Below are 23,918 nucleotides of genomic sequence, written 5' to 3'. Positions count from 1 at the left end.
ATGTCTTCTACATCCTGACAGTTTTCTGAAAAAGCTATGTTTCTATGTCAGTGGTTCTTCGATTTTTCAAAAATAGCAGACCTACAAGCTCGTAGCGCGCCACTCGGTGGCGCGCTATGAGCTTGTAGATCTGCTATTTTTCAATAGCTAAAGCGTAACATAATGCTAACACCAAAAGGGGTTCCCGCCCAAAATGTACTATACTTGAGGTACTTTTACTTTACTGGAGTATTTCCAATTTTCAGTACTTTTACTTCTACTCCGCTACATTTCAGAGGCAAATATTGTACTTTTTACTTTTTATTTATTTGAAAACTTTACTTAACTTTGGAGATTTTAATTTAGATTAGAAAACATGCATTAATCACTTCAACCATACTGTACATTTCGGCCATTTGAAAATAGCCAATCCACTTGTAAATCAGCTATTTTCAAAAAGGATTCTGTACACATTTTTAACTTGCGAAATGGGACATTCTGCAATAGGAGTACTTTAACTTTTAGCAGTACATTTTGCCGATAGCCCGATACTTTTACTTGAGTACATTTTTTACGGAGCTTTCACTTGTAACGGAGTACATCTACATTACAAGTATTTATACTTTTACTTAAAGGGATAGTTCAGATTTTTTTAACTTAAGTTGTATGAAATACTTGCCATTAATATAGTGGTTGCAACTGTATTAATTGATTGCCCGAGTCCCATGGTGGGAGTTCTGCTCTGGTTTTGGTCAATATTTTTGTGGGGGGCACTGGGGCCACGCAGTAAAAGTAAATTAATCCACAAAACGAACGTAATTTGTATTGTTGACCTATTTCTAAAATATTAGCGCGACTTTCGTTCAACTTTGACCCCTCTATCACATGGAACTATTTTTTGGGCGTAGTGATATGGACACAAAAAACATAGTTCTGTGTGATAGAGGGGTAAAAAAATAACGAAAGTTGCACTAATATTTTAGAAATAGGTCAACAATACAAATTACGTTAGTTTTGTGGATTAATTTACTTTTACTGCGTGGCCCCCAGTGCCCCCCACAAAATGACCGGAACTACTTGATATTTCACCAAAACCAGAGCAGAACTCCCACCATGGGACTCGGGCAATCAATTAATACAGTTGCAACCACTATATTAATGGCAAGTATTTCATACAACTTAAATTCAAAAAATCTGAACTATCCCTTTAAGCATTGGAGTACTTTTTTCCACCAATGTTTGGGTGCAGTGCTCTCTCTGGCTGCTCCCTCCCTCCCACATGGGCCTGCATGTGTAATTCAACAGCTATCAATCACCCCAGTGACAAGGCAATGACAAACGTGTCCCAGCCAAAACCGTAGCTCTCAGCGTCGCGCACGCTATCGGCCAATAACTCAACCCGGAGAGCGCTAGTGTGGAAGGGAGGACGGAGCATGCATGCATGCAGGCCAGGATGCTTGTTTGCGTGTGTATGTGTGTGTTATAGTGCGTGTTAGTGCATGTGTGTGTGTGTGTGTCTGCTGTACTGTATGTATACAAGTACATTGTTTGCGCGCTGTTTGTGGGACAATCGTGCGGTCAACTGTGTGAGAGAACGGTGGGTGTGTGTTTGTGTCTCTCTGTGTGTGTGTGTGTGTGTGTGTGTGTGTGTTATTTTTTTTCCATATGCAGCAAGTGAATATATGTGTTTTCTGTTTTCGTGGTCTGACTCCATTCGGGTGCATTCTGTGTGTGCTTGCACATACCATGCATCATACATTAAGTGTCAAGCTGTGTCAGATGTAAATACTGCCATTTGTAAATACTAACGAACACACACACACACACACACACACACACACACACACACACACACACACACACACACACACACACACACACACACACACACACACACACACACACACGGTTCTGTTATGTAAAAGAAATACATGTACAAAAGGTAAGGTGATTATTTGATGCGACTTGTGACCGTGCATTTTTGCATGTACTTTATGCATGCGCTTAGATCATGTGCGCCAGTCTGTAGGGGGTATCATTGCGCGCATGTGTGTGCGTGTGCGTGTGCGTGCACACGTGCGTGCGTGTGTGCGTGCATGTGTCGATGTGTGTATGTGTGTGTGTGTGTGTGTGTGGTCCCTCTCCCCTCCATATTGCCGTGCTGTGGTTTTTAACAGTTCAAAGACAGAGCTCTCATTAACACTGGAAACCACCTCCAGTCTGCTACCACTCTCTCTCTCTCTCTCTTTCTCTCTTTCTCTCTCTCTCTCTCTCTCTCTCTCTCTCTCGGCTCTTTATCATCAGCCATTCTCTCTCTCTCTCTCTCTGTCTTCTCTCTCCCCTCATCATTCCTGCACAACATTGTGTTTAAAGCGAGATATCCGTTATAGGTATACATTTAAATAAATGCCGCTTACTTGTGTTCATGCTGATGTTTTTGTACGTGATCATTGTGTGTGTCCCCTTGCACATAATTCACAAACATAGGTAGGTAGAGTCTGCTCAGTAGTTTTCCTATAACTCAGAAAGTATGACTACGAATTGGGAATTGGCTATACTAAATTGGGACTTGAAGGGGAGAAAATGTTTTTCTTTTGTCTTGAAGGGGCATGTTTTGCACAATAACAGTCTTTTCATTATGTCTGCCCACGATCTCTGTGATTCATACAGTAGGATACGTTTGTTTACCTCAGTCACTGATACTAAATTCTGATATTTTATTTTTATTTTTTCTATGAACCTGTGACTTGACACCCATACTGTTATAAAACGGAAATAAAAAGATTTTGAAAAGAAAGAAAGTATGACTACACTTAAACTAGCGCACTTGTACACTATGTACACTATGTGTTGCCCCACCTCCCAGTGGCCTCAGCATTGTGCCGTTGAAGCGTGCCCGCGACCCCGTCGGACTCCCGTTGACCTCCAGGCGGCTCGTCTTGCCCGGAGGGGGGCCACTCGGGTCCGGGCTCTCCCCGCTCTCCCTCACCTCCTCTGGGCTGACGCTGTCCCGCAGGCTGGGGCTACGCGTGCCGCCTGCGCCTTCCCCTCTCTGCTCCATGCCCCTCCAACCTGCAGGGGGAGCCCCCAGCGGACCTAGGAAGAGACATGCAAGAGCACCAGGAAGAGGACAGGTTTTCACTTGTGGGTTTTGTCTTCTTATAACCATAGATATATATATTTAAAGGAGCATTCAGTGATTTGAGTGATTTGGAGAACCACCCAGTCCGCCCCGGTAATAAAATGTGCACATGCACGCTCTACAGTGGGGGGAAGTGCAACAGGCCAACAGCATGTGCACCAAGGCCCGCCCCCACTCGATCATGATTGGAGGAAGGCCCCTCTCATCCTGATTGGATGAAGGCTTTGCCACCCACCACCAAAACTGAAACTAGGGTTTTTTGACCCCAGGGGCTCACTGGGGACAGGGAGGAACTCCTTATATGGTCAGCACACTCTATAGTAGGGAGGATTATCCAGAAAAAAAGAAAAAATAAGTGATATTTAGATTAAGTCAAATCACTGAATATACCTTTAAAAAGAAATAGATGCCTTATTGGCCGCTGCAGTTCAGTGGAGCCACGTGTGTCGACTGGAGGACGAAACAATTTACACTCTGGGGGCGGAAGTGCGGAAGGCACGCTACGCCACGCTGCCACTCAAGTGACTACTGGCCAATCACAGCGCATCTATTCCGGGACTTGTCACCAAATCCTGATTTTCATCTGAGCTGCGCAAAGGAACCAAAATATAGTGGAAAACAGAAAACCTTCAATGTGCATCAACTTCCTTTTTCTGAGCCAAATCTCTCCCCACACTGTTGAAAATCTCTATGAAATATGATGTTTTGTTTGCCAAGGGAGTTCCTTGTTGACAGTATTAACTTAAAAGTTGTTCAATAATGCTCTTCTCTTTGGCTTTTCTTCTTATCCAACTGAAGACAGCTCAGGCAGATATGCTGATTTACTCGGGCAACAAAGAATGCAGGGTGATAAGTAGGGGTGTCAAAAAAAATCGATTCAAATTAGGATCGCAATTCCCGTTATGAACGATTCAAAATCGATTCATAATTTCCAAAAATCGTTTTTTTTGTTGTTGTTACAGTTACAGTTTTCACTACATGGTGTTTGTGATATGAAATGTAAGCTTACCCTAATCACAGTAAATATCATATCTTCAGTCATTTTAAAGTTACTGTAGTCACTTCAGTTCAGAGTAGATTGTGATTAAATCCTATGTATTGAATCGAGAATCATTTTGAATAGAGAATCGTTTTGAATCTGGAAAAAAAATGCTTTTGAATTAAAAATAATAATCGATTTTGAATCGAATCGTGACCCCAAGAATCGGAATCGAATCGAATCGTGGGACACCCAAAGATTCACAGCCCTAGCACTTGCCCTAGCCTAGCCCCTTAGATAGCACATTATGTAGACTTAGATAGTATTTTAAACAGACTTATAGCTTGTTATGTAGACAGCTCTAGAATTGCACTTTATGTAGTCATAGCACTTTATAGTACACATGTATAATATATTATATTATTATATTATATAGTATAGTATGTATAGTTTACATAGATACTCAACTGTTACGTTCTTAGTTTACGCATGATTCATGATAACTACTTTTTATATATGTGATGTATGCCATGCTTTTTGTTATTGCTTAATGTAAGTCGCTCTGGATTAAGAGCGTCTGCTAAATGCCTAAATTGTAAATTGAAATTGTGATAAGCTGCTCATTACACATGGCGCATTATAATTTTCGTCTCTCCTTTTATGCCTGTTAGCGTGTCAATATTATTAGTTCTCAATGTTTTACAGGCAAAGTGACTAAAATATAAAAGTCAAAAGTGAAGCTACCACACAAATGTTCGTCCCTCGGTGATGGAGACGAGTCCAACGTGTAAACTGATTTAGTGTATTGTTAAATTGTTGTTAAGCAAGACTAAAGTTAGTCTACATAAAGCCCACCAGACCTCCCAGTCCCTGCACAGCCACTGTCAACATTAAAGGGACTCCCAGTCAGTCACAAAACCTCCCCTGGTTTCGACTGCTCTATCAACAGGTCTATTTGGTCGAACCCCCTTCTCCACCCCATTGCTCTGCCCGCCCGACCCTTACCCCCCCCCCCCCCCCCCCCCCCACTGCCCACCCTAAGCCCATGCTGAACACATTATTTCTTATTTACAGATGACGAGGCGGAGACGACCGCAAGCCGACAAACAGTACAGCCCCGGGCATCTGGAGTGAATCACAAACTCTTTATTTGGGTAAATAAAGTTGACTGACTGGTGCCCGCGGCTGGTCTCTCACAAAGCCGGGTCCGCTTTAAGGAGATACAGTACTATGGAGTTCATTCAGAGTGGATGCGATATGATCGCCTGCTATGATAACCTAAGTGTCTGTTTCCTGTCAACAAAAGTGTTCATCGGTACAGTCTAGAAGTTTGCACTTCATGTCGATGCAATTAATAAAAGTAGGAGTCACGTTTTCAAATGCTGGCCTTGAAGAATGCATTCCGTATAGGTACAGTATTGGTCTTTTGTGTTGTCTTATATCTAATCTATCTGTATGCACCAAGTCTCTGTGTGTACAGTTGGAGGCCATCGATATTGTCCTTTTCTTTTTGCTGAGGTTTGCGTGATCTGCGCAAAACCCCTTTTGGTGTTTTAAACATTATGTTATAATTTAGCTATTGAAAAATAGCAGATCTACAAGCTCATAGCGCGCCACCGAGTGGCGCGCTACGAGCTTGTAGGTCTGCTATTTTTGAAAAATCGTGAAAATATTTATTTCAGAAAACTGGAGGATTTAGAAGGATTTTTTAAAAGTTTTGAGGTCAGGCCTAAATGGGTCAAATGATAAGGGACAATATCGGTGGCACCCAACTGTACGTCTGTAATACACGTAACGAGTCGAGAACCGTTCGTCCCGCCGACTTCAAATTCGACACACGCGTTCCACACGACCACAGAGAGTGCAGTGCCCAGTGTTTAGTCCGTCAGATATCCGGTTGTCCAGAACCAGCACAAAAGCCTCTGCCCGGGCTCTGGACCTGATCACCCCAATATCTCCATATATGAGCTGGCCTGTTCTGACATCACAATGACGTTCTGAAATCTGCATAGACTCCATATTTGGGCATGCCTGACAAAGTGCTCCGCATAGACTCCATATTTGGGCATGCCTGACAAAGAGCTCCGCATAGACTCCATATTTGGGCATGCCTGACAAAGAGCTCCGCATAGACTCCATATTTGGGCATGCCTGACAAAGAATGGGCATAAAAGGGGCACAGGCATTGACAATGAAAGGTAGACTGTTTCTTTGCATCTGCCCTTGCGAACGCACCATTAGTGCTGGAACCCCGGCACTATGTTTTAAATTGTGATTTTCCAGATTTAATCATGCATTTTATATAATAAAGAATTCACGTCATTGTGCGACGTGGTGGTCAAACGCGTTGTGAAATGTGTTTCTTTACCAAGGTCTGTTTGTCTCAAAAAGTGTGGTTTTTTAAACGACACAGGGATCTGGCCTTAAAGCGGCACATGATTACAATAAAGCACACATGCAAAAATTAATAGCTGCCTTTAACCCATTCAGGCCTGACGTCGAAATTTTAAAAAAAAAGTTTTCTAAATCATGACAATTTTCGGAAAGATTTGAGGCACATTTTAACGATTTTTCAAAAATAGCAGACCTACAAGCTCATAGCGCGCCACTCGGTGGCGCGCTATGAGCTTGTAGATCTGCTATTTTTCAATAGCTAAATTATAACAATGTTTAAAACACCAAAACGGGTTCCCGCCCCAAAATGGGTTAATGGTTAATTTGGTTAAACGCTAACGTGACATGGATGCGTTCCAGGTCTCAATGGGTTAAAAGAAGGCCCGTCCAACACAAACAAAATACCATAGACATGCAGTATGGAGAAAACCAGGCCTCCGTCGCTGAGCTCGTCAAGAGACTCCTGTACAGTTAAATCCTCAATGTTACATGTTCATTTATAAACTGTCGGGGTTAAATCAACCCTCTCTGTCTCTCTCGAGGGCAAGGGAGAACTGTTTGGGGACGACATATTTACATTAGTACTTAACTGGTTTTACCCTGGGGCTGAAATATTACCTCCTCAATCAAGTCAGCTTTTCCCTCTCTCTGTCAAGTTGCGCATGTAAGCTGTTGTCAAGCTGCCACGTCGCCTGCTACAAATCCATTTGACTCTCTGCTGTGAATGACTACCACTGTTTTTTCATCTTAATCTCTACAAATCACTTTGTATGACATGAACTTAAGTCTATAACTATAAGGTTTTATGCTCTGGACCCAAAAATGAGTCATGGGCCTTTATTCTCACAGACACTAAGGAGAACTTGGATACGGTAACACTATTATTAACCCATTTAGACCTGAGGCAGATTCTAAAAGAAGAAAAAGGCTGAAAAACCTATGTTTACTTTCTATGTCAGTGGTGCTCAACCTTTTTCATGTCAAGAACCTCTAGAATTATATGTATTTGGCTGCGGACCGACATCTGAAAATATGTAGTCCATGGAAACCCCCCCCAGAAGCAAAGATTTGCGTTCACTGTGAGGGGGCACAGTGGCACAGTCGGTATAGTACTGTCGCCTCACAGCTAGAAGGTCCTGGGTTCGATTCCCGCTGGGGACGCTGTGGGCGCTGGGGGCGTGTTCTCTCCTCCACGTCATCAGTGCTCACACCTGAGGCAGGGTTGGCGAGAGGGCCTTTCCGTGTGGAGTTTGCATGTTCTCCCCGTGTCCCCTAGGGTAGGTAGCCTCAGTAATCCTGGTCTGACTCTAAACTACCTCCCCCTGGCCAGCCGGGGCGCCTGATGGAGGGGAAAGGAACCGGTCGGAATAACGTGTTCCTTCCACGCGCTACGTCCGGCCGGGGAAACTCTCCCCTGTCAGGTGAAAAGAAGCAGCTTGGACTCCTCATGCATAGAAGGAAGCATGAGGTCAGTCCACTGCCCCCCAGATTGGCAGAGGAAGTGTAGCATTAGATAATTGACACTGGGTGTTTTTAAAGAAAACGTTCACTGTGAAAGAATATATATTCAAAGATTTGCACCACAATTTCCCGATTTTTCAAAAATAGCAGATCTCCAAGAACTTAATGAATTAAAATAGACTAATTACATTTAGTGTTTTCCTACGTGTATCTAACTATTCCAGAGTCCCTGACCCCGCCGGAATGCCTCACGGCCCACTTTCGCACCCCCAAGCCATTGGTTGTGAAAAAGCGGATTCACACTGCTGCACAAGAAGGTCGACATACTTGGAATGATGTTGAAACGAACAGTGTTTATTTCCTTTCGCAAAACACCGTTTTTAACTTAAAAGGGACCCCCTCCCAGAGCCCAGAAACTGTCAGCTTGATTAAACGAGAACAGTACACTCCCTTAGCAGCGCACACCAACGCTCCACGCTGCGGGGTTGAGTCCACGGGGTCCGCTGAGAGTCAACCGAGGTTGTGTGTAATGCCCCGATGCCCGATTTACACTCGGTTGCCCGCAGGCAACGTGCAGAAGATACGGCTAATCTAGAAGCATATATACAATGTGCTGCAGCGTGACAGTGCGCAACAAGATGCACAGCCATTTATAGGGGTGAGACCATATGGGTACCTCACAGTACGACATCGATAATGATATCACGATATTCGATATATTGCAAGAGATTTCATCAACGATATATATATGACGATATCTGTAACTGAAAATGAAAAAATAACCATAAAAGTCAAAGATCTGGAATTATGAATTTATTCCAAAATAGATATATCAAAAGATTTTTTTGTGTCACAAACTGGCCAATAAGTACATGAATCTTGCCTCCTCCAAACAGTAAAACGCTGACTGCAACTTTGCGTCTTGCTCACAACTTGTCTGTCCACAACAATGGGCACTATACTACTAGTAGCTACTCACGAATATCCGATATATTGCGATATTGCTGGGAGGACGATACAATCGCGGGAGGAAGTATCACAATATATCGCGATATCGATATATTGGCAATTTGGCACACCCCTAACAGCCATGTATGAATCAGGAGTGAGGGGCCAGCCGCATCTCTCCCACCTCCTGACCAACACTCGACTCATGCACCCCTTTGTCCGGCATTATTTACAGCACACTGAAACATTCACCTTTCGCACAACGCTTAAGGTTAAACGTGCAACGGCATGTTTTTGTGTGGACCCCAACACGTAATTCACCCCTTTTGCAACCAGAGCTTATTTTAATGATGTTTAGAACACAAGAAACACTTTCCTGCATGGGTTTTTTTATGTTTGTACTAATATGTTTGTTTTTTATATATATTTATATATAGTCATGACGCCATGTTCATGACCAAAAACCTGTCATGAAAGTGTGGTCTCACTTCCTTCCTGGACTACAAGTCACACCTCCACGCAGCCTCCCCCCCTCTCCACAACGAGGCGAAGTGCACTAAAGCATTATGGGCATTGTAGGAATTCAGCAATCCAGCCAAACCCTATAGTCAAACACACAGACTTCATTATTTTTCTGGCCACAGGGTGCACCTTTCAAATTGTGCTACTGTTATCTACGACTACGTACTTAGTATTTTTATACTATTAACATTGAGTGACTGGAGTTTCTTCCAGTGGTGAAATGACCCTTTGAGAGGGATCCTTTTCAAATAAACAAACGTACGGCAGTGATTCTCAACCTTGTTTCACATCAAGGACACACAGTTTTATATCCATTATTTGGCCATGGAATCTGATTTTCTTCTCTGGGACACCAATATTGACATGCATGATAGAATCCTCATGTGTTAAGTTACAGACCTTTAACCCATTTTGGGCGGGAACCCCTTTGTGTTTTAAACATTATGTTATACTTTAGCTATTTTTGAAAAGTCGTGAAAAAGGGGCCGCAAATCTTTGAATATCAGAGCGAACATTTTTAACTAAAATATTGGCTTCTGGGGGGTCCCTGGAACAACATATTTTGAGATGGGGGTCCGTGGCCCAATAGAGATAATTCTGGGGGTCCTTGACATGGAAAAGGTTGAGCACCACTGACATAGAAACATGGGTTTTTCGGAAAAATTTTAGGATTGGGTCCTAAAATGGGTTAAAGGTACTTTTGGTTCCTATATACTGTAACTATTCATAATTTAGCTGGGGACCCCTGGGGGTCTGCGGACCACACATTGAGAACCGTTGATCTATTCTCTGCACATCTCAGTCTGTCCTCTTAATCATTAGGTGCGTTCTAGATACTGTATTACTAGTCTCGCGTAGCCAGGCAACTATTCAACAATCTCCGCATTTGGAAATTGCGAGAGGCAACAGTCTGGTAAACGCAAGACTAGGTCCTGTATAATAGTTGCATCATGTGTTAAACAGGCACGTTGACATGTATAATATGTCCAATTGCTGTAGCTACATTAACTTTCAAATCAACTGCAAGCTGATTCGGTTTCAGCCGTGAGTTTTCCAAACTTCCAGAGCAAGCCTAGCTGGAAAGGGCTGGCTTCAAAACGGAATGAGAGACAGTCATTAAATGACTCCCATGTTTAACCCATTTTGGGGGGGAACCCCTTTTGGTGTTAGCATTATGTTATGCTTTAGCTATTGAAAAATAGCAGATCTACAAGCTCATAGCGCGCCACCGAGTGGCGCGCTACAAGCTTGTAGATCTGCTATTTTTGAAAAATCTAAGAACGACTGACATAGAAACATAGCTTTTTCAGAAAAAGTCAGGATTTAGAAGACATTTATAGAATCGTTCCCAGGTCAAAATTGGTTAACAACACTCCGCTCCGGTTGCCTTCGCTGGCTGTCCGGGCCATATGCTGTCCCAGCTAATTTATTGATCGATCTATTATCACATGATTACTGGGCACATTCCCCCGTCCCCGACCACAGACCTCCGGGCTGTCCCGCCCCCATGCAGTCAGTCCCAACGCAGAGCGCTCCAGCCACCACACACATCACTGCCTGTGGCTAATAGAGGCTACGACAGTCAAATTATGTGTCCTCTTTATTTTTTTTTTATTTTTTTTGCACTCTCAAAAAGTTGAATTGAACACTCAGGATTGTGAAGTGCGTGCCTATCACATTGAATACAGGCAGACTTGTAAATCTTAACAGACTATAAACCAAAAATCCCTCTCTGCCCCCCCCCCCCCCGCCCACCCCCACTCCCACCACCCCACTCGCCCATACAATCCCTTTCTCACTCGCTCTCCTGTTTCTCTCTTTCTCGCTCTTTCTCTCACCCCCCCCCCCCCCCCCCTCCTCCTCGCTCCCCCTCCCTATTTTATACTCCCTCCCTCTGCTCCCCAATGTTGAGTCTGCTTTTAATAAACACATTTTCAGAATACTTGGAAAAACAGGCGGCGGATTATATAGAGTAGAGTGCCCCCCCCCCCCCCCCCCCCCCCCCCAAAAACACACACACACACACACACACACACACACACACACACACACACACACACACACACACACACACACACACCCTAACCAGAGCAATATTACAGTAATTAATGAAGAGGGGGAATTATTACCAGACTTGGGGGAGAAAAGAGGGATGTTGAGCCAAACGTCTCGTACGAGGTGACAGGGAGAGAGAAACACGTAATGTGTACCACAGCCCCCACGGCAAGATGCATGTCATGAAATGGACGTGGCATAATGCTTGACTTCATCCGGCTCTTCTTGATATTTTTGGGACAAATTCTATACACATCTGTAGAGAATTGTTACCTCTATACGTGACGCATATATCGGCCAATCAGAATGACGTATTTGCCCCACAGGAAGTGGTGTGATGTGCTTTGTGATCAAACACAAAGAGGCTCCTGTACGATATGAACGAACTCTGAAAGTATAAAAATGTGTGAAGTGAGGGGCGCTCTTATCAACACACATCATCATACGTCATCTCATTCCGGCCAATCACAATTTGCGTTCCTCAGCACCTTCGTCTTCAATGTTTGTGTTTACACAAAGCTGGCCATTTATTATCAATGGCATTCAATGTTTGTGTCAACACAATGTTTGTGTAAACACTCAAAGCTGGACATAGGAGGGGATAGAGCCCCTCAAACATTTACCCAAATGGATCCTTAGCCTTCAAACTTCCTATAGATACGGTATGCATGATACATGGAGCAATCCCTACTTCCTTCATAGGTGTTACCAATGATACTAATTAAGACTCTGTTCCACTGCACAGCAGTGCACGTGGTTCTCAAGCGTTTTAATTTTCAAGGACCCCCATAACCCTGAGAGTGTACAAATGGAACGAAATTGACCCGTAAGGGTCCATTTGGTTACATTTGTACACTCTCAGAGTACGGGGCCATTTGGAACACCACCACAGGGAGTGATACACCGTCCAGAAACACCACAAAAGGGGTTAGGCTCTGCCAGTGGACCTAATGAGCCCATGTCCCCTCACCTGTGCAATTTCCAGCCTCTGCCTCAGCCAATTGATTGCCATGGCAACCCCACACATGCCAATTGATTACTTAACCAGTCCACGTTTCACAGATAGGGACACAGATAGCTAAAACGGGTGCTATGACAACGGGTATTATGAGGTTACCAAGTTGCCATCGTTCCCAATTAGGCCGGTGTCACGGTGGCACGCACGGTCTAGTAATAATAATAATAATGATAATAGGCTACATTCTCACACATAAATGATTTGTATGTATCGGAAATGCTATGATTTCACATTGTAAATATTTCAAGTGAGTAAAAACTGAATCTACCTAAACTCATGTTTAAAATTCACCCTCTTTTGCATTGCTAACATCAGCATATGCTGCACATATTTTTTACCAAACATAATGGTCTCGTTTATCAGTTGTGAGTAAATATCCGTAGGGTTTTTTTTTTTTTTTTTTACCTTTCCTACAAAAAAGAAAAGGAAAAAAAATAGATTTTCATAATTTCCCCCCCTTTAAAAAAAACACCAAATGTCTCTTTTGGGTCCTGATCTAAAAGTGTTTGGGAACCCCTGTTTCTACATGACATGCAACATAGCAACTCTACAGAACACCTATAGAACCCTGTCCATGCAAGAGTGGACAGACGGACGGACAGACGGACGGACGGACGGACGGACGGACGGACGGACGGACGGACGGACAGACAGACACAGACAGACAGACACTTTGACATGATTACAAAGGCAGACATTGCTCATTGTTTTTAAATGTTTTCTTTAACATTAAAATGCTCCGCCACAACAAGCCACCCACACACATAACCCCCATAACACACACACACACACACACACACACACACACACACACACACACACACACACACACACACACACACACACACACACACACACCTAAATCAAGAGAGTGTTAATTTAACTGAGAGTGCAAGAGTGACAAACAGAAGAAGAGCATGGCAAAATACAGCCTCCCACACCCAAGTACAGCACATCAAATTAGATCCAAATATAGCACTTATTAAATCACAGTGGAACAAAACATGGAAATTAATGGATTCTGAATGAGAGAATCTTTTGTGGCTCCTGGAAATTAAATGTATTCTTCACAAGAGCAAGATCATACTTTGTCATGCTATTAATAACCAAATCCATGCAGTCTGAATCTTATCTGCATCCAGATTGGAATCCGATTTGTTTAAATAAGTCTAAACACAAGGAATCCGATTTTTACAAAATATGTGACTTGAGCCACATTCAGAGGTGGTTTCAAATCTCATTCAAATCTGATTTCTGAAAGCAGTAAACCTGATCTAAATTCAGATCGGATTCCATGTGACTTGTTTGTATTTAGACTTATTTAAATAAATCGGATTCCAATCTGGATGTGGCACAGATCTGCCAGTCTGAACACACAGATCTGCCAGTCTGAACACACAGATCTGCCAGTCTGAACACACAGATCTGCCAGTCTGAACACACAGATCTGCCAGTCTGAACACACAGATCTGCCAGTCTGAACACCCAGATCTGCCAGTCTGAACACACAGATCTGTGACAGATCCCATCTGGTCACTTGCAAATGCAGTGTCTGGCCAAAAGATCATGATTTGAGCAATAAATCAGATTTTAATCAGATTTGACTGCAGTCATGGGCCTAAGTGTTCTTAGGTGATTATTGAATCAGCTATTATTATTTTATTTTGTGTTTATGGAACTGAATTCTCAGCAATGCAGAACTGATCTCTGACCCTGTTTCTACAGGCATATACTGTACTTTACACTGTACTGGGGCAATTCATTTCAATGAATAACTCTTCAATTAACTCCAGAAATGGAATCATGAAAGTCTAAAGATGGAAAAACATCCAACTTTAGGCCTATACAACCTATATAGTCAAGTAATTAATATGCCACTGGCATTGCAATGGTCAGCATGCAGATAAAGAAATTAACAAGGATATATTAATTATTATTATTTTAAATATATAGAGAGAGTATTTTAATTTCAACCCAGATCTTATAAGAGCAAAACTCTAACACCAAAGTCGCACACATGCGCACGCACACGCACGCACGCACACACACACATACAACCACTTCAAGCACTACTCGCTGCAGACAACTTAAGGCATACAAGGAGAGACCACACATGAACAAGTAGGCCTATTCTCTAAACTGCGCAGCATGCGTGGACTGAACTGACACACATGGGTGCCAAATGTAATCCAAATGTAATTCAAATGCATATAATCCGCGGTAGCGATGACGGGAGAGACGCAACTCAACATCAGTCTAAACGGCGTATGAATAATGATCTCTCACAATAGGCCTACAGCAGAGCAGCCTCTGTCTGAACCACCATAGGACTATATTCATGCACAAATATTGAGCCTATAGGCTATCAACCACTTATCTGACTGGAAACGCGAATCACTGTGTTAAAATAACAAGTAAATAAAAACGTGCGTGTTTAAAAATGCCTAAATATAAATAGGAACTTGAAAGTATAGCATAAAACTAAAGGCGCGGTTGTAGGCCTATAATACTTACGACGGTGTCCCGTCCTGCTTGGGCTATTTTCGTTGTGGGACACCGTCGTACGACTGGTTACAATAAATGAGACATAATACAGTGCAATGGAGCAAGAAGTTGTTTTGGCCAAAGTGGAACAGCCCAGGGCGTGAGTTTTGAGGAGAAAACACGTTATGATGAAGTGATGGCGGCCTATAGCCATACTGCATGCGGATCTAATAAGGTTAGGCCCATTTTAACATTAACATCTTAACATTTTATAGCTACTTTGATGAAACCAATCAAAATTATTTTGCATGTGGACAACAATTTGACCGAATCTTTTGCAAAAGCCCCTCGTTATAAGAACCAGTTTTGGATGTTATTAAAGTCCTATAGTTCACATAGGCAAAATATATTCGGATTGTCGTTCTAAAAATATAGGCCTATAGGCCAATTGTTCAAATTAACACCGTCGAGGGCCTTCCTGAAACTAAGTTAGTGAAAAACTTATATAGTCTATAATAAAAGTATGGCTATATAAAATATAGGCTATATAAAAGACACAGACACTGTAGGCCTACATGCCACAGATATTTTGATATCGACAACCGTTCACAACCATATCTCATTTTCTGAAAAGGGGAGACCACACATAATCGCTTTTTCCATTTCTTTAGCACTTAAAAGAGTCACAGCTGTTTTACATTTTAGCTTAATTTCTACCAAAACAAAAAAATAGCATAAACCATATAGGCCTATATGTCATAATTATTCTGGATGATTTGGGCTAAAATTCAGTTCCAATTAAGTAGGGCGTCCTGTAATTAGGAACATAATAGGCTAATAATTATGACTATAGGTCTAATAGAACATGATTATGACAATACGCATATAATAATGATGCTGCTGATAATAAATGCACATTATGTATATCCTATCATGGTAATTTCTTTGAGGAAAAATGTAAATGTCACTTCTTGTATAGACTTATTATTTTTAACCTTTACTCGGAGAAATTGTAGCCTTTTTGCCCATTTTCTAGATCGCGGTAGCCTACAATCTCAATTTCCATCCTACACAGAGCCAAACTCTGTTTGCTTTATTGTTGCAATAAATGATTTATCAAAATTAAAACTGATCACATATTGAATTGTCGCAATTTCATCAATGTGTTAAACTGACCCTGCAGTTGTGACAGATGCTGTTGTAGGCCTATACAAACTTATATAGAGCAAATGTTTCCGATATAGACATTTATTTTGGTATTATTATTATATTATTATATGTTGGCCTAATCATATAGGCGAGCAGAAGATGAGAATGTGACATGCAAGTCCTTCGGTAACAAACACCCACGTTGTAAAAAGTTTCACCGCAGGCTGCCTGTGGCGACGAATGTCTCGGGTGGATGATGTATATGATCCTAAAAAAGCTAAAACACGCCAGAGCCAGGCTGTTTTACATCAATTAAAGTATTAAACTCTCTTCTTTTAGCAATACACAATATAATTACAGGTGTAAAACACAGCCTAAATAGGCTACTCACTGTCTATGCGGTCTCTGTACTTCGCGGCGCTGGTGAATAATCGCTGTCCATTGATCAAAAGTAGTGAATCCAGGGCTGAAGGGAAGCCGGTGACGTCCTGGTTCCTTCCGAGAAGTCTGAGATTTTAGAAAGGATCCGTTTTTCCTCCTGTGTGGTTCTTCTGTTCTGTGAGAGGACAGAGAGAGAGAGAGAGAGAGAGAGAGAGAGAGAGAGAGAGAGAGAGAGAGAGCGCAGCAGGTCTGAGAGGAATCAGAGATCCAGTAACGTGACTGTCTCCGTTCGTTTGACTGTAGCGAGTGAGTGAGACGTAGACCGAGAGAGAGAGAGAGGGGGAGAGAGAGAGAGAGAGAGAGAGAGAGATAGAGAGAGCGAGAGAGAGAGAGAGCAGGGGGGGGAGAGCGAGCGCGCGCGCGCACATGACACACATTCGACTTGACTGGGTCAAGCGGGCAAGCTTGGATTATTTACCCGCCTCCTTCTTGCCTGTCTTTCTCTGTGCATTTTTTTTGTATTATTATTTTAAATAAACTACAATATGTGCACTGTGTGGTGGAGCCTGGGTCTGGGAAGAACGAGGTTAGTGCATGGCTAGACTAGAGTATGCACCCCATAGCCCGGAGGTACAGCGCGCTGTGATTGGCTGAGACAATGTTTTCCAAATGTGGGGACCACTGGCACAGTGGCACTATACCAGTGGCTTTTATTCTTCATTCATTATAGCCTACTTTCTATAAGTCATCTATACTGTACTGTACACTGTGGACCGTGACATGTTTGAAGTCTATAGCGCGCGCGCACACACACACACACACACACACACACACACACACACACACACACACACACACACACACACACACACTCACACACACTCTCTCTCAAAATAATGTTTTTTTTCTTGCCTCCTGTCACTCAGTCGCAACAAGCCCTTCCCTCCAGGATATGGGATCTAAACAGACGCGGTGAGCGCTAAACTGCTCCTCTCCAACACGCACACGCGCGCGTGCGCGCGCGCACACACACACACACACACACACACACACACACACACACACACACACACACACACACACACACACAGAGAGAGAGAGAGCTGAAAGAAAAGACAAACATACAAATACTATAAATTAACGTCAGTCGTTCCGTAGGCCTATGAATTAAAGAAATCACTCGTGTTAATTATTCTTTTTTTTAATATAGGCCTAGGCCTAATTTGAAAGGTTGTCGACTCGAGGCTACTTTCATACACGCACGTAAACACGCAGGACGCATGCCAGATAGGCCTGCCGCCTACCCCACACACATGCATATAAAAAACCTATATATTTTCAATTGAATAGGCCTATATTTTGTAGCTATTGCATGCAAAAAAAGCTTGAAACCATCGCATTAGGCCTGTACGCCCATGTTCCTATCTTAAATAACCAATTTAGGTCTATAGAAAGATTGTGAAATGATTTGGCCAAAATATAGGGGCAAAGGCCTACCTCTCGATTGTAACCTTTCAAGTCAAAAACATGTCGGCCTTTCGACACCCACAAAAAAAAGCATTGCCAAAATGACTGTTATGACTCATAACAGTTATTTATGACTCCTTCAATTAACGCAGCAGAGGTCAAATAATTTGATGTTTATGGGAAAACCAAATTCAACCGTCTTTGAGAAAGAATAAAAACATTTTTATACACTCATATATCACCTGCATACGTATATTGTCACGTGCATAGGGCTATAACTAGGCCATTACATGCTGTGCAGTTTGTGACAAAGTAGACTATAGTCCATAAATATTACATTTTAAAACATCAGCAGAAAATCCTGGCTAAAGAATAAGGAAACTAGGGCTATTTCAGCCAATAAGCCTTATAGGCTATACTTTATTCGAGTTTGTTCACCTCTCGACCAAAGCAATATAACCGTTTTGATTACAAAGGCCTAATTGACCGTGTGTGTGTGTGTGTGTGTGTGTGTGTATGTGCGCGCGCGTGCGTGCATGCGTGCTTTATTTGGGCTTCACTATAGAATGGTATAGTACAACTATAAAGATATCAAAATGTCTTAATTGCTCCAACAAGACAAGAGGCATGCCAGCCTAATGGCATTTATTTAAAAATATATATTATTAGCCTATTATTCTTTTTAGCACAGAAAGCATGCAATCCAAAACGCACTCCATGAACGCGCGGTGCGCATGCACCCATGCCTTGCACGGACACGAGTGATTACATTTAAGCGAAACAATAATGCTCCGGATCATGCAGTAACAAAACAAAACAAAACAAAGTTAGTGTCTTTCTTATCGGTTTTACGGGAGGCATAAAGTGTGGACCTCGACCCTCTCTGTCAGGCACATTGTTTTTTACCGTTAAGGCTACTATTATCCATGGATTTGCTGAGTGAGCTGAACATGCGATTCTTCAATGAAGAGGCTCTTAAAATCCGGATGGTACATTTATTCATTCCTGCACATAACGAAAAAGCCCGTCCATTTACGGGCTAAAAAGTACTCAATTGTTTTACTTAAATAAAAGTAGCCTATATCAATATACTGCAATATAGAAATGCTTTGCTGCATGCAAGTAAAACTCCGGAATTCAAATACTTGAGTAAAAGTACAAAAGTATTGGTCAAAAATCAAAATGTAGACTAACTTACCAAAAGTAAAAGTAGTCCCATGCATTTCAAGGTTTCAAATGTATACAAATCTTTTGAAAATAGCTGATCTACAAGCTCACAATGCGTCTTAAATGGCCGGAATTTTATATAAGGTAATGCATGTTTATTAATTATTATTATTATTATTATTATTATTATTATTATTATTTTAATAATAATAATAATAATAATATAAATCTAAAAAGTATAACAAAAGTTTTCAAATCAATGTAGTGGAGTACAATACAGTAACTTACAAAGTAAGTACAATATGAGATGATGACTCTGAGATGTATGGTGGAGTATAAGTAAAAGTAGTCCTATTGGAAATTGGAAATACTCAAGAAAAGTACAAATTCCTTACGTATACAGTACTTCCACCACTGTTAATAACAGGGTCGTCAGCGCAGTCGATATAACTTAATAAGACACATATAAGGGCTATAGGCTATCTTGTGCCACCCCTTATCCCTTATCCCTATAAACTTATTTGCCATTTTTTACCATTTTGAAAAACCCTTTATAATAGTTCAAAGCTGATCTACAAGCTCACAATGTGTCAATGTAGATCGGCTATAGTTGAACTATTTTTAAATATTTTTTCGAAATAGTAAGAAATGGCAAAAAAGTTTAGCGTTAAGGTCAGTTTAGCGTTGGTTAAGGGGTGGCACAGTCCCCCCTTCGTGGGAGTGGGGCCTATATAGTCTGGCTTTCAGCGACCACTTGCTCAGCACTTTACCACTTCAGGCCCGGGGACCACCAGTGGGCCTTGAGGAGGTCCCAGGTGGTCCCCATCAGCTAAATGATGGAGAGTTGGTAACCAAATCTTCATCTTCATCTTATGCTCTCAAGAGTTACATTATTGTTAAGAGTCCACACATTTAGAGAGAATGTAGAAGAATTGTTATTTTGATCGTTTGCCTGTTATCTCTCCTAATGGTATACCAACATCAATACAGCATGGAGTTGTGGACAAAATCTGATCCAACTACAACAAAACATTCTTTAGTTTTGGGTCCGAGAGGCTAAATGTCATCAAATGGTGGTCCGTGGCTCATTCTTTAGTTTTGGGTCTGAGAGGCTAAATGTCATCAAATGGTGGTCCGTGGCTCATTCTTTAGTTTTGGGTCCGAGAGGCTAAATGTCATCAAATGGTGGTCCGTGGCTCATTCTTTAGTTTTGGGTCTGAGAGGCTAAATGTCATCAAATGGTGGTCCGTGGCTCATTCTTTATAGTTTTGGGTTAGAGAGGCTAAATGTCATCAAATGGTGGTCCGTGGCTCATTCTTTAGTTTTGGGTCCGAGAGGCTAAATGTCATCAAATGGTGGTCCGTGGCTCATTCTTTAGTTTTGGGTCTGAGAGGCTAAATGTCATCAAATGGTGGTCCGTGGCTCATTCTTTATAGTTTTGGGTCAGAGAGGCTAAATGTCATCAAATGGTGGTCCGTGGCTCATTCTTTAGTTTTGGGTCCGAGAGGCTAAATGTCATCAAATGGTGGTCCGTAGCTCATTCTTTAGTTTTGGGTCCGAGAGGCTAAATGTCATCAAATGGTGGTCCGTGGCTCATTCTTTAGTTTTGGGTCCGAGAGGCTAAATGTCATCAAATGGTGGTCCGTGGCTCATTCTTTAGTTTTGGGTCTGAGAGGCTAAATGTCATCAAATGGTGGTCAGTGGCTCATTCTTTATAGTTTTGGGTCTGAGAGGCTAAATGTCATCAAATGGTGGTCCGTGGCTCATTCTTTAGTTTTGGGTCCGAGAGGCTAAATGTCATCAAATGGTGGTCCGTGGCTCATTCTTTAGTTTTGGGTCTGAGAGGCTAAATGTCATCAACTGGTGGTCCGTGGCTCATTCTTTAGTTTTGGGTCTGAGAGGCTAAATGTCATCAAATGGTGGTCCGTGGCTCAAATGCAGAATAAAAGATGCGTGGGCCTTGACGTGAAAAGGGTTGTAAACCACTGTTCTGGATCTAGAAGGAATAGTCAGTCACCTATCATTAGTTCACTGCCTCTACCTCCACATTCTCTCTCTCTTCCTGTCTCCTCACTCAGTCGGCTGTGGTCAGGGGCCACAGCCACAGCCATAAGGCCACAGCTCACCAGCCAGAGAAGTCAGAAGTGTGTGCATGACACATGCGCGTGTGTGTGTGTGTGTGTGTGTGTGTGTGTGTGTGTGTGTGTGTGTGTGTGTGTGTGTGTGTGTGTGTGCGCGTGCGCGTGTGTGTATACATTGCCCACTTGTCTGCCCTGCATCAGGCTAAGTACCTCTGACAGCCAACCACAAGCTGGTAACCCATGAGCAAGGGGTGTGTTTGTGCGTGCGTGCGTGCGTGTGTGCGTGCATGCGTGCGTGTGTCCGCTTCACCCTTAAAGAGTGCTTTCACAAGGATCCAATGAAAACAGGCCTGCTCTTATTACCTGCAGAATGTAAATACTGATTCATATGATTTTCTTCCTGCATAATAGGCTACATGTAGGCTAGTTTAAAACAGAACAAGTTGCTATTTATGTTTTTAATGCATTTCTGTTTGAGTAGACTATAGAGGAAAAGCAGTGACAGTATAGTCATGATTTGATTGAAAATAAATTGCATTGTTAGGAACAAACATTTAAGTACTATACTGTAGCCTAAGCATATATTAATTGAACAATGGCAGACAGTTTCACATAAATGATGATTCTCATCAAGTAACCCATGACTCAAAACCTTTCACTACTCAAATGCAAGTGCATTATACACCTATACAAATGTGTAGACTTCTTGACTATGTAGGGTAGGCCTATTTGAACATTTACTTGCAGAAGTCTATAAACTCAATATGTAATTTGTGCAAAATAATAATAGAATTGGTAAAACAGTTGCAACTACAGTATTTCTTTTGTAGTCCCCAAACTCAAAAGATGAAGGCTTGCCCTCCATTTTTTACTGTGCAAATGCTGCCACCATGTGGTGGTTCAAGGAACAAAATCAATTGCAGATGAGCAGGTAAAATGTATGCACACACACACACACACACGCACACGCACACGCACGCACACGCGCGCACGACTTGTCTCTAGTTTGTGAACTTTCAGGACCACAATGGGCTTTTTTTGTGTATCCATCATTGTATAACCGTACCACTGTACTATTTGCAAACTGTTGAAAGTATACAATCAATCGATAAATAAAAACGTTGCACAAAGACATATTTCACTTTCAAAATGTACAAACATTGGCTAGAAATTGAGTTATGGGCCCTATAGGAAGACATTTTATAAATATATCCCACTCCCACACAATTTTCAAACCCAATGCACTCGTAATCACACTGGGCACAATATACGCTGTGTAGAGTGAGTGCATTATTGCTGGATTTTGGCGGAAGTACCGCTCAAGGAAATGACGTTGACGCTTTACAAATCCGATTACATTCTTTGAGTATTAGTCTCGTGTAGCCTGCAGACAACTATTCCACAATCTCCGAATGCTATAGTCTGGACCTATAGCCCCCATGAGTAACGGAAGCTGCCATTTCCGTCCACGAAAATATTTTTTAAAATATCTTTAGAGCTTATCGTTTTATTTCCTTTCCTTTTAAGCAACAAGCTATGCTTAGATGTTTCCTATTTATATTAGGATAAATGTGCGCGACTGTAAAGACGAAACGGAAGTGGCGAGGAGGCTCCACTTCCGCTTTATAGTTTACTCATGACGACTCTTCTGATGGCGGCAGAAACCTTGCAAGGTACCAACCAGCACATCAGGAGCAATTAGGGGTTCAGTGTCTTGCTCAAGGACACTTCGACACCAACTCTGAGGGAGCCCGGGTTCGAACTGGCGACCTTGCGGTTACCATCTGGAAACTCTACCCCTGAGCCACCGCCGCCCAGGGAGCGATAATTAGTAATGGGATCGATTATTATAGCTGGTCTGAACGATTGCTTGGCTACACAAGTTTGGCTACACAAGTGTGCATGATTGGCGGCTGCTCTGCTGCTTTGCCATATTGGACTAACCTGCATGCAGATTTTGGCCTAGCGCTGCACTGCTATTGATCATTGGAGTGTGCTGGTCGGCGCTGAGTTGGCTGTTTTGTCCTCCCAGTGCACTGGAAGGCAACTCGCCAAGTCCCAGTTTGGCACAGGTCTCTGGTGCCACCGTCCCGACTCGGTTCTGCTTTAGCTGTGTGTGTGTGTGTGTGTGTGTGTGTGTGTGTGTGTGTGTGTGTGTGTGTGTGTGTGTGTGTGTGTGTGTGTGTGTTTCTCAAACCCCTACGGTGGTCCTGTATCATCTACACAAACCTACCACAACGGGGTACATAAAATGTGCTTTGATGCCACAGTGTACACAAATGTGTGTATTTGTGGAGTGTGTTTGCGTAAGCTTGTGTGTGTGTGTGTGTGTGTGTGTGTGTGTGTGTGTGTGTGTGTGTGTGTGTGTGTGTGTACAGCTAGTGTATGTGTATATGTTTACAGTCACAGCGTAGTGGTCTGTTCTAAACAGTGGTCAATAGGTGGTCCTTTATGTGGCGTAATCCCACTGTGCCTTTCTGGAAAATGTGAATAGCGATGGAATCACTGACTCAAATTTTTGGATCTCATTTTCATGACAAAGCAATTGTCCGGGTTGATAGTGGCGTTCGCTCTCATGGGGTATAAAAGGGGTCTCGGCCTAGTGTCACCTCACATTCAAACACACATACACACCTCACTCACACACACCTCACTCACTCACACACACCTCACTCACTCACACACCCGGGG

The 23,918-nt window shown here is 42.4% G+C and overlaps 1 protein-coding gene across 2 annotated transcripts in view; it reads right to left on the bottom strand.

Annotated features, from left to right (window-relative positions):
• The window catches only part of LOC306917307 (DNA-binding protein SATB2-like), a 63,387-nt gene extending 46,841 nt beyond the window's left edge, over positions 1-16,546 (bottom strand). For both annotated transcript variants that reach the window (XM_079495460.1, XM_079495461.1), the window contains exons 1-2: positions 16,523-16,546; positions 2,839-3,075 (exon numbers count right to left, since the gene is read on the bottom strand). In XM_079495460.1, coding sequence (XP_079351586.1) covers positions 2,839-3,040 — 202 coding nt within the window. In that variant the 5' untranslated portion in view covers positions 3,041-3,075; positions 16,523-16,546. The remainder of the gene's footprint in view (positions 1-2,838; positions 3,076-16,522) is intronic.
• Positions 16,547-23,918: the final 7,372 nt, after the last annotated feature.

This window comes from Electrona antarctica, assembly GCF_951216825.1.
Source record: "Electrona antarctica genome assembly, chromosome: 24".
In the NCBI taxonomy this organism is placed as follows: domain Eukaryota; kingdom Metazoa; phylum Chordata; class Actinopteri; order Myctophiformes; family Myctophidae; genus Electrona; species Electrona antarctica.
Note: the sequence above shows the minus strand (reverse complement) of the source record. Positions and strands in the feature narration are given on the sequence as shown.